Source organism: Salvelinus sp. IW2-2015, linkage group LG18 (genome assembly GCF_002910315.2).
Source record: "Salvelinus sp. IW2-2015 linkage group LG18, ASM291031v2, whole genome shotgun sequence".
NCBI lineage: Eukaryota > Metazoa > Chordata > Actinopteri > Salmoniformes > Salmonidae > Salvelinus > Salvelinus sp. IW2-2015.
The window spans coordinates 71,213,628-71,225,419 of record NC_036858.1 but is presented as its reverse complement, the minus strand read 5'-3'; the positions used below and the strand labels follow the sequence as shown (position 1 = coordinate 71,225,419).

General features: G+C 44.2%; 1 protein-coding gene across 1 annotated transcript in view; it reads right to left on the bottom strand.

The window, feature by feature from the left end:
* The window catches only part of LOC111978017 (proteasome activator complex subunit 4B-like), a 109,039-nt gene that overhangs the window by 80,958 nt on the left and 16,289 nt on the right, over positions 1 to 11,792 (bottom strand). The window contains 5 exon segments of the mRNA XM_070448206.1: positions 2,325 to 2,369; positions 6,602 to 6,718; positions 7,177 to 7,220; positions 7,222 to 7,264; positions 7,266 to 7,316. Coding sequence (XP_070304307.1) covers positions 2,325 to 2,369; positions 6,602 to 6,718; positions 7,177 to 7,220; positions 7,222 to 7,264; positions 7,266 to 7,316 — 300 coding nt within the window.

Sequence of the window (11,792 nt, the reverse complement as noted above, 5' to 3'; positions counted from 1 at the left end):
CACATCAACAGCATCATCCCAGATACCCTAGACCCACTCCAAATTGCATACCGCCCCAACAGATCCACAGATGACGCAGTCTCAATTGCACTCCACACCGCCCTTTCTCACCTGGACAAAAGGAACACCTATGTGAGAATGCTGTTCATCGACTACAGCTCAGCGTTCAACACAGTGTCCACAAAGTGTCCACAAAGCTCATCACTAAGCTAAGGACTCTGGGACTAAACACCTCCCTCCGCAACTGGATCCTGTAATTCYTGATGGGCCGCCCTCAGGTGGTAAAGGTAGGCAACAACACGTCTGCCATGCTGATCCTCAACACTGGGGCCACTCAGGTGTGCGTGCTTAGTCCCCTCCTGTACTCCCTGTTCACCCACGACTGCGACTCCAACACCATCATTAAGTTTGCTGACGACACAACAGTGGTATGCCTGATCACCAACAATGATGAGACAGCCTATAGAGAGGAGGTCAGAGACATGGCAGTGTGGTGCCAGGACAACAACCTCTCCCTCAATGTGAGCAAGACAAAGAAGCTGATCATCGACTACAGGAAAAGGCAGGCCTAACAGGCCCCCATTAACATCAATGGGGCTGTAGTGGAGCGGGTCGAGAGTTTCAAATTCCTTGGTGTACACATCACCAACGAACTATCATGGTCCAAACAAACCAAGACAGTTGTGAAGAGGACACGACAACACCTTCTCCCCCCAGGAGACAGAAAAGACTTGGCATGGGTCCCCAGATCCTGAAAAAGTTCTACAGCTCCACCATCGAGAGCATKCTGACCGGTTGCATCACCGCCTGGTAAGGCAACTGCTAGCATCCAACCGTAAGGCGCTAGAGGGTAGTGTGTATGGCTCAGTACATCACTGGGGCCAAGCTTCCTGCCATCCAGGACCTATATACTAGGCAGTGTCAGAGGAACTCCTCCCCCCCCAAAATTGTCAAAAATTCCAGTCATCCAAGTCATAGACTGTTCTCTCTGCTACCGCACGGCAAGCGGTACCGGAGCACCATGTCTAGGACCAAAAGGCTCCTTAATAGCTTCAACCCCCAAGCCATAAGACCGCTGAACAATTAATCAAATGGCCACCGAACTATTTACATTGACGACACCCCCCCCACCCCATTTGTTTTTACACTCCTGCTACTTGCTGTTTATTATCTATGCATAGTCACTTCACCCCTACCTACATGTACAAATTACCTCAACTAATCTGTACCCCCGCACACTGACTCGATACCGGTACCCCCKGTATATAGCCTCGTTATTGTTATTTTATTGTGTTACTTTGTATTATTTTTTACTTTAGTTTATTTGATCAATATTTTCATAACTTTTTCTTGAACTGCATTGTTGGTTCAGAGCTTGTAAGTAAGTATTTCACTGTAAGGTCTACACTTGTTGTATTCGGCGCATGTGAAAAWTAAAGTTTGATTTGATGTGCAAGGAGTGTGATGGAGTCATATACATCAGAATGCAAAATATATCCTTGCCTGTCATCCAGGGATGGAAATAGCTAGCACCCCTTTTTCTCCCCAATTTCGTGGAATCCAATTGGTAGTTACTGTGTTATCTCATCGCTGCAACTCCTGTACGAACCCRGGAGAGGCGAAGGTCGTGAGACATGTGTCCTCCGAAACACAACCGCGCTGCTTCTTGACACAATGCCCACTTAACGAGGAAGCCAGCCGCACCAATGTGTCGGAGGAAACACTGTACACCTGGCAACCTTGTCATCGTGCACTGTGCCTGGACTGCCACAGGAGTCGCTAGTGTGCGATGGGACAAGGACATCCCTGCCGGCCAAACCCTCCACTAATCTGGACGACGCTGGGCCAATGGTGCACCGCYCAATGGGTCTCCCGGTCGCGGCCGGCTTTGACAGAGCCTGGACTCGAACCCAGAATCTCTAGTGGCACAGCTAGCACTGCGATGTAGTGCCTTAGACCACATGGGAGTTCTAGCTAGCATGACCTTGACAAATTGTCAGTCAGTAGACCTAGGCTAAGTCCCAAAAGGAGGTTTCTTCCTGACAGTTCAGTTTCACAGAATGTCTCTTGTTTAATCCATAATAGTCCCTTGCCTTGGTGTGCATCTCTACTCCAGGTCTATCATTAAATGGCAGGAGTTCTGAAGTAAGAACAGATGGATAACAGGCCAAGTCGTAATGATACAATAACTCTTCAGATGATATGCCTGTGTAAGTGTTCACCAAAAGTGTCCCAAGAGTAAACGCAACCATGAGCTCAGCAACTGAATTCTTGAAAAAGACATACAGTATATTTCATATAGGGGTTTAAAAATATATACTTACGGTCTGCAGCTTTTCACAAGTGTTTTCAGAACGTTTTCCACCGAGCTGGGGGGGAAAGAGAAAAGACAAGAGAGAAGAGGAACGAGAGAGAGAGAGAGAGAGAGAGAGAGAGAGAGAGAGAGAGAGAGAGAGAGAGAGAGAGAGAGAGAGAGAGGTGTTGACACATCAGAACAGACAGAGGTGGCTGTTAATGAAACAACGAGCACACTGAACACACCAATGCAATTATGATGAGGCTGACTGACTGCATGCAGGTACAGCCAAATCACTCACATTGAAATTCCACGTTTAGTACATGCTCATCAAAAGCGGTGCCTGAAATGTAATGAGAAAGGTGCTGGCTTGGGTACTCACTTGAGCTGTGGTGCTCATTTTAAGTTACAGCAGTGTTCATATTTTAGAGCGAGTACTCTGAAAGAGGGGTCTGTAATCAAGCAGTAGAGCGACAAGTGTCTGGAGCGGCTCAACTCAAGCACTGATCAAAAGTAAGGGATGTGAGGACCATGTGTGTACATAGAAACAGCAAGGAAATTAGGGACACACAAACTGGCATAGCGTAACAAAAGGACTACATAAACATAAACAGAACTAAAGTAAATGACTACAACAATGTGACTATTCCAGGGCCGGAATTCTGTCCTGGATGGCCCTGGGCCAGCAGTGTAACTGCAGAACATGAATGGTAAATCATTTAACAGATGTACTCTGTTCATTCARAATCATCAGAATGGGGCTTTTTATTGGGCTTAGGGAATTGTCTTGGAGAGAAAATGACTGGGACTGAGGCTTTATGTAAATAGGAGGTTTAGCCGTTAATACTTGTAATGAACGCTGATCTTGACAGTGGAGAGAGTTGACCTTAAATGGAGGGTGCCTATTGTTTTAGGCTTTTTAAATCACCTAGCCTGACTAAACAGTAAACAAATCTGCGTTGTACTCAGGGCACGCAAAGAAAAAAACAGAAATTAATGTTTCTTATTGGACAACTTCAAGTAGTCCCTCCCATATGAGTGTTTCTTAATGGACAACTTCAAGTATTCCCTCCCATTCAGTCCATTTTCTTCCGTTTGCTGCCTAAATAATACAACCAACACCAGGCTACACTGTAGTATTGCTGACTGCTGTTACAGGCTTTGGTTTGGTTACGGTTGGGCCTATTTCTGAACGTTACCATCATTATGAACAGCTTGAAAAGGTTGGTCACTCAAACACCCTTAATCCCCCTGCCTTCCCGCCACTCACACACCCTGAGCTCAAACACCATCAAACCTCCTGCCGTCACTCACACACCCTGAGCTCAAACACCCTCAAACCTCTTGCCGTCACTCACACACCCTGAGCTCAAACACCCTCAAACTCTTGCCCGTCACTCACACAACCCTGAGCTCAAAACACCTCATCCCCCATGCCTTCCGCCACTCACACACCCTGAGCTCAACACCCTCAATCCCCCATGCCTTCCCGCCACTCACACACCGAGCTCAAACACCCTAATCCCCCTGCCTTCCCGCCAATCAACACACCCTCAAACACCATCAAACCTCCTGCGTCACTCACACACCCTGAGCTCAAACACACCTCAAACCTCTTGCCGTCACTCACACACCCCTGAGCTCAAACACCCTCAAACCTCCTGCCGTCACTCACACACCCTGAGCTCAAACACCCTCAAACCTCCTGCCGTCACTCACACACCCTGAGCTCAAACACCCTCAAACCTCTTGCCGTCACTCACACACCCTGAGCTCAAACACCCTCAAACCTCTGCCGTCACTCACACACCCTGAGCTCAAACACCCTCAAACCTTCCTGCCGTCACTCACAACACCTGAGCTCAAACACCCTGCCTTTCCACACTCACACACCCTGAGCTCAAACACCCTGCCTTTCCACCACTCACACACCCTGAGCTCAAACACACCTGCCTTTCCACCACTCACACACCCTGAGCTCAAACACCCTGCCTTTCCACCACTCACACACCTGAGCTCAAACACCCTGCCTTTCCACCACTCACACACCCTGAGCTCAAACACCCTGCCTTTCCACCACTCACACACCCTGAGCTCAAACACCCTGCCTTTCCACCACTCACACACCCTGAGCTCAAACACCCTGCCTTTCCACCACTCAAACACCCTGCCTTTCCACCACTCACACACCGATCTCAGTCATGCGTTGTAACTGCCTCGTCTATCCCATTCAACCACGCGCTAAACTCAAACTTATTCAAGTCTCTTTCAAATCAACCGTACTGCATTGCTTTAATTTAATAGACTAATGGGAACTATACAGATGAGCGACTTCTGCCAAGTGCTCCTGGCTTTGCATCTCAGGGCTTGAATGAGTTGGGGTGCGTCCCAATATCCTAATCTCTTTTTTCTCCAGAAATGTGCACTTGTTCACAAATGTTTATAAATGTTTASAGAGTAGGGAAAGAGTGCACACCTCAGGAGGAAGGAGAGATTTTTGGGACCCAACTATAGTTCTCTTATAGGTCTACTTCCCACCGACCGACCACACTGACAATCCCCAAACTCATGCTCTGAATTACAAATCCAAAGTAGCATGACCAAAACACCAACGGCTCCAACACTCAACCCTGGGGAACCCCAAACCCAATGACCTTTAGAATACGTGTGTGAAATATGTGCTAATCACCCCCATCTTATACCAGTATACCAGGGGGGAACATGATACAAGAGCTTCAAACTACCCTTACCATGACTCTCACTCACAGATATAGGACAACAGTTGTGGCACAAAAGAGCACAGATCAGTGCAAAGAAACACGGTAAAAATGTATTATTTGGTAGGGTGATTTAGGCCAAATTTGAAACTTTTCTTTAACAATGTGCATTAKAAGGAAGCATTTTCTTTGTTGTTGCACAAATCTGTGCTCTTTAGCACCAYGAAAAAGTTGTCCATCATGGCCGTTTAGAAACAGGTGACTTCAGAATGTGCTAGGCTACTCTAGGCTGCTGCAAAACCTCCAGTGCTGACAAAGCGGGTCAAACCACCAAATCATATGGGACTTGACAAAGAATGGGTATGGGGGATATAGAGTCCAGTTAGATGCAGTGCGACAGGCTCCAATATGAGTGAAATGTTAACATTGCTTTTGGTTTTAGGTTGATTTGTAGTTGATTTTATGCCAAACCAGCTGCGTGGGGGTGTCCAGTGTGCTTTTTGGTTTTAGGTTGATTTGTAGTTGATTTGATGTCAAACCAGCTGTGTGGGGGTGTCCAGTGTGCTTTTTGGTTTTCAACATGCAACATAGACAAATAAAAACCAACGAGTGCCTGAATAAAAGAATGAAATACATTTTATTTTTTATCACAAAAGAGAAGCGTTGTCCTTACCACCTCTGAAACAATTTTATCATTACGTGTTTAGAGGAAGCACGAGGCCGTAGAGAACTGAATGTGAGAGGAAACAAAGGCATAAAAACAGATTCAGATTCACACTATGAAAAGCCAATCCATTTCAATATCAAATTCTAACACCTTTTTTTGTACCGCAGGGTCATTGCATATTTTCTCTTCTTTTTTTTCACTGCTCCTTTATTATTATTTTTTACAAAAGGGAGCAAGTATCAATAAACCGGGTAACTTGCTTCCCTTTGTGAGAGCCCATTGTTATGTGCTAGCAAGGCCTTGATGTAACACAATGTTTCCATAGCACTATACAAGAGCACCTCGCACTGCTTGCTGGGAGAAAAGGGGTGGGATGGGGGTCCTCGGCTATATGCAACCTGGGGGTGTGATGGTACARATTTGACAACTTTCAGAAATGAACCTACAAAAATGGGCAGGGATAACAATCTTCGCATGTAAAGGCATCAGCATACTTCCCAGCCAAAACAGTCTGGAAGAGTTTGTGCATATATTATCATAACATTGTGAMGTTTTTGTTCRTTTTGGACTTCGATAAGTTGTTTTTTCAAGCGAATGTCTTAAGGGAGTCCGCGAGCTACTCGTGTGGCAGTAGGCAGTACCAACAAATCTCCAACGGATTAACTGACAGAAAGCCAGCTACATTTCACAATAAATTAATTTATACCACCACTAGAGATTAAGAAGTGAGCTCCGTAACAAACACAAAGGTAGAAGCGGGGCACCCACCACCTTCCTGCTTATAGAGGGAGGGCTCAAAATGGGAAGAACCTATATTGGTTGGGTTGGTTTCAATGTGTCAATATGTGGAGTTCTAAACAWTTTTTTTTTTTAAAGACAGCATGTTTTTAACCATTCTGGTAAAAGAGAAGAGGGGCATACTTGGGGAACCAGTTGAGGCCCAGGTGTTCTGTCTTTGAGTAGAGGATCCTGTCTTGCAGCTCGTACAGTGGTCTCCAAGGCAACTCCAGGTCCTCACGCGACAGCAACTCTGTTTTCCTGTTAGAAATAGAGTAGGTGGGGTTAAAATATGTTAAAGACTTAATTGAAACCATCATGTCACCCTTGCCTCAAAAAGCTACAAGTATGTGGTCAGAGGGTTCAATTTATGGAGAGTATTTCAACTCTGAAACATGAGTGACACTCGAGCTTCTCACACAATTAGGAGGAAAACAATAGACCCGCAAGAAGTACATGATCAAAGGCTGATTAGAGTGACATTATGTGATATTGATTGATGAGGTGGATGAAGCATTGCATCATACTGGTCTCAAGATTGTTGATGGGTGTGTGTGTGTGTGTGTGTGTGTGTGTGTGTGTGTGTGTGTGTTGTGGTATGTGGTACTTGTTGTGTGTGTGTTTCTCAGCTTTCATGCTGATCTCCAGCTTGTCAATGTGAGTGTGTTTGAATGCGTGACTGTATACATACGGACCATATGTGTAACCCATGGTCTTACTTGAGGAGGTTGATGAGTAGCCGGGCTAGGCCTTGCATCATACTTGATCTCCAGCTTGTCGATGGTGATCAGCTCGTACAGCAGCTTGGAACAGCACATGGTCCTCCTTGCTGAACTTCCTGCCGTACAGCCGTATGTACCTACAAGAAAATAATCTTTAGGGTACAGCCACAGAGATGCATGAACACAAATCAGACAGGCCTCAACATTAACGCTTGTCCAGGACAAGTTAAAAAAAAGAATTAAAAAAGAACGTTTCACAAGAATAGAGTTAAGCTGCCCGAATGAAATATATATAGACAGTGGGGAGAACAAGTATTTGATACACTGTCGATTTTGCAGGTTTCCTCCTTACAAAGCATGTAGAGGTCTGTATTTTTTTAATCATAGGTACACTTCAAATGTGAGAGATGGAATCTAAAACAAAAATCCAGAAAATCACATTGTATGATTTTTAAGTAATTCATTGCATTTTATTGCATGACATAAGTATTTGATCACCTACCAACCAGTAAGAATTCCGCTCTCACAGACCTGTTAGTTTTCTTTAAGAAGCCCTCCTGTTCTCCACTCATTACCTGTATAACTGCACCTGTTTGAACTCTCTTAACGCTAGGGGTCATATTTCTATTTTTAAATAACGTTCCAGGTAAACGGACTATTTCTCAGGTCCAGATCGTAGAATATGCATATAATTTACAGATTCGGATAGAAAACACTCCAAAGTTTCCAAAACTGTCAAAATATTGTCTGTGAGTATAACAAAACTGATTTTGCAGGCGAAACCTGAGGAAATCTAACCTAAGTGATTTATTTATTTTTTAATCTGTGTTTCATTGCCCGTCTTTCTTCCATTTAAAGGGTATCAACCAGATTCCTTTTCCAATGGCTTCCTCAGGCTGTGACCAGGCTTTAGACATATGTCAGGCTTTTATTAAAAATGAGCGAGAATTTCAAACTATCAGGTGTCCTTTGAATAGTCCTTCGCGCGGAGAGGGGTAGCGCTCCATTTTCTTTCTCTCTTTATTGAATAGGTTACGGTCCGGTCAAAATATTATCATTATGTTTGTTAAAAACAACCTGAGTTGATTATATAAAAAACATTTGACATGTTTCTACGAACATACGGATACTTTTGTAATTTTCGTCGAACGGAACGAGGCTGTGGTTTTCTGAACATAAAGCGCAACCCAAATGGTGTTTTTTTGTTATAAAACGAATATTTATCGAACAAAAATAACATTTATGTGTATAACTGGGAGTCTGTGAGTGCAAACATCCAAGATTATCAAAGGAAGCGATTAATATATTGCTTTTTCTGACTTTCGTGACCATGCTAATTTGGCTAGTGTTCTAGCATTGATTGATACTCACAAAATGCTGATTGCTTTCGCTGTAAAGCATATTTTCAAAAATCTGACACGATAGGTGATAACAACAAGCTAAGCTGTGTTGTTGTATATTTCACTTGTGATTGCATGATATAAATATTTTTGTAATATTTTGCACTTGCAATCACGCGGTGTTTAGGAAAATGATCCGCTAAAGGATCCGTAGCGCAGAGAGGTTAAAAATCATACAATGTGATTTTCTGGATTTTTTTAGATCCGTCTCTCACAGTTGAAGTGTACGTATGATAAAATTACAGACTTCTACATGCTTTGTAAGTAGGAACCTGCAAAATCGGGCAGTGTATCAAATACTTGCTCTCCCCACTGTATATTCTGGTAATCCGACCAATTGAACATATGCGGTGGTACTTAATGTATATTATGTCAGTTCGGTTGTCATCTGGCACATTCTCATCAATGATAGAATGACAAACTCTACAGTGGAAAGTCTACACATCAGAGTTATCGGATTCACATGGAATTGTTGTTCAATTGAAATGTTTGAATATGAAATTATTCGTGACGGGATGAAATGTGATTTTAGCTTCTAMAATGTGAGAATTGGGTTTTCATGAGTGACTTAGGCCCGGCTCAGTGGTCCGCCCATGTGAAGAGACATAGGCTGTAAACTATGAAACACACCCCTTTTCTCCCTCCACTATATAAGCCATTGACGAAAATTTAACCTCCTGTTCCCGAGGATGTGAGGACGACGGTCCGATGTCAGAATGGTTCAGATAATAACTACAGAACGAAGCCAACATCAGCATGAGCTTTGGTTGCGAATGGTATGAACTTTGAACTCTTATTCACTATAGAAGTGATACCTCCTAGACGTTGAGTTAGCAACAGCAGCTGCAAACGTAAATTAGGATAGGACCGACAGAGTATCCCGTCTACCACACAACGACGTTACTACAAAGTATGCAATTGACCAGCAGAGACATTCTTCAAAGGACAAAGGACTCGGTTGGGCAACAAGGCCTTCCACCTACCACCAACCTACTGAAGCGCAGCTCAGCGTAAATATTTATTGCGTTTTCCAAATGGGCGGTAATTTAGAATGCCTAAGATACTGCATTTACGATAGCATGGCTTCTTTCTTTGTTCCTCAAGTCTTCCCGCTCTTTCACTCAAACCCAGCACCCTTTTCTTTTGTGTAACCAGCTGTCATATCTGTTCCGCCCACTAGAGACGTTTTCCTTTATGACATAATTTGTAATCAAGGTATGATTCATTCTGTGTATATGTAATTCTGTGTGATTAGTTAGGTATTTAGTAAATAAATAATTAAACTCAATTGTGTATTGCAGCAGATTCTTCAATGTGTAGCCAGAGTCTGAAGATAACCAAGAATTTACAACTTTCGATGAGATGAAGAATAAAATCAACAATTAAATCAAATCAAATCAATTTTATTAGTCACATACACAAAGCAGAGTTAATGCGAGTGTAGCGAAATGCTGTGCTTCTAGTTCCGACAACTAGTGAAAACAAACAGTATCTAACCTAACAATTCCACGCCTACCTTACACAACACACAAGTGGAAGGGAAATAAAAATATGACATAAAAGATATAACTCTGGTATGGTGAGGTAGGAAGACACGGCATCCTATGGCAGGATGCATAGACAGCTGGTATAGAAAGCGTACGTATATACATATGAGATGAAGGACTGAGGGACTTATTAAACATTAAATGGCATATTGAGTCCGGCTGACAGTGTGGACACATTCTCGTCTGATGGCATATCAAGGAGTGGCAAGATGCAAGTAGATAGTTATACTGTAGGTACAGTATATTACATATGAGATGGTAATGTAGTGGGTATGTAAACATGAGTAAGAAAATGCGATTGCTTAAACGGGACATTTCATACATAATTTCCATAAATTCCCATTTTTAAATGGCTTGATTTGATCAGTATGTTGGACAGCCCGCTAATGTTAGTGGGTGCGTTTAACAGTCTTGATGGCCTTGAGATAGAAGCCTGTTTTTCAGTCTCTCGTCCCTGCTTTGAATGCACCTGTACTGACCTCGCCTTTGTCGGATGATAGCGCCGGATCAGATATATCTAGGTCAGAGTGGCTCTTGGGTGGTGTTCCTGATATCTTTATTGAACCTCTCCTGGTGATACATCGGTGTGGTGTAGAGCGATGTCCTGGAGGCAGGTAGTTTGCCCCTGGTGATGCTTCTGCAGGACCCTCACTACCCTCTGGCAAGAGCCCTTACGTTGTGGCGAGAAGAACCACTAGATTGCCGTACAGGCGTGGGATGACAAGCCCGACAGATCTACCTCTCTCTGATGTGCAATCTGAGAGAGTTAGGAGTATGAACGTCTTCTCTCTGTGGACACAGACGAATATTTTCTCCAGCCTGCCTGAGTTAGAGGCTGCTGCTGCGCCTTCTTCAACTTGCGAAACCTCGTCTGTGTGGGTGAGACCAATTCAGTTTAGTCCGTGATGTTGACACGAGAAAGACTTAAAACTTTCCACCTCTCCACTATCTACCCGTCGATGTGGATGCGATGGGTCTACCCTCTTCTGTCTGCGTCACTGAAGCTCCACAAATCACTCCTTTGTGTTGTGTGACGTGAAGATGAGGTTTACTTTTTCCTGACACCACACTACGAGGAGAACCCCCTCTATAACCCTCCTCCCTGTTAGCAGCCAGTTTTCGTCGTGTGGTTGGTGATCAAGGCCTAACCACTGTAGGTTCACCGCAAAACTTACGATGAATTCGGAGTTGGAGCGTGCATGCCACGCAGTACGGGTCGGGAATCAGCTGAGTACAGGAGGAGGGCCAGACAGCCGACGCCTGTGGGGCCCCAGTGTGAGGATTCACGGGGTGAATGTTCGTTACCTACCCTCACCACCGGGGCGGCCCTCGCAGGAAGTCGCAGGACCCAGTTGCACAGGCCGGGTTCGAGACCCAGGTCTCGACATGTCTGAAGTACGATTTGAGAGCGATTATGTTTAAATCAGCTGTAAACAGGGGTAACAGCATGCCTCACGAGAAGAGCAATCATTCTTCCTTCCTGGAGAAGACAGTGGATAAACACATTCTTCTGTGCCCAGTGTGGAGTTGCAAATTACGGCGACCGTTCGGTAATTCTCCCTATCTGCAGCTAAAGGTAAAGCAAAATTGGAGTGGGAGTTGAAAACGACGATTCTCTGGGTTCCGTAGGTGGATGGAGCATCTATTATGGTGCGTAGAAACCTAA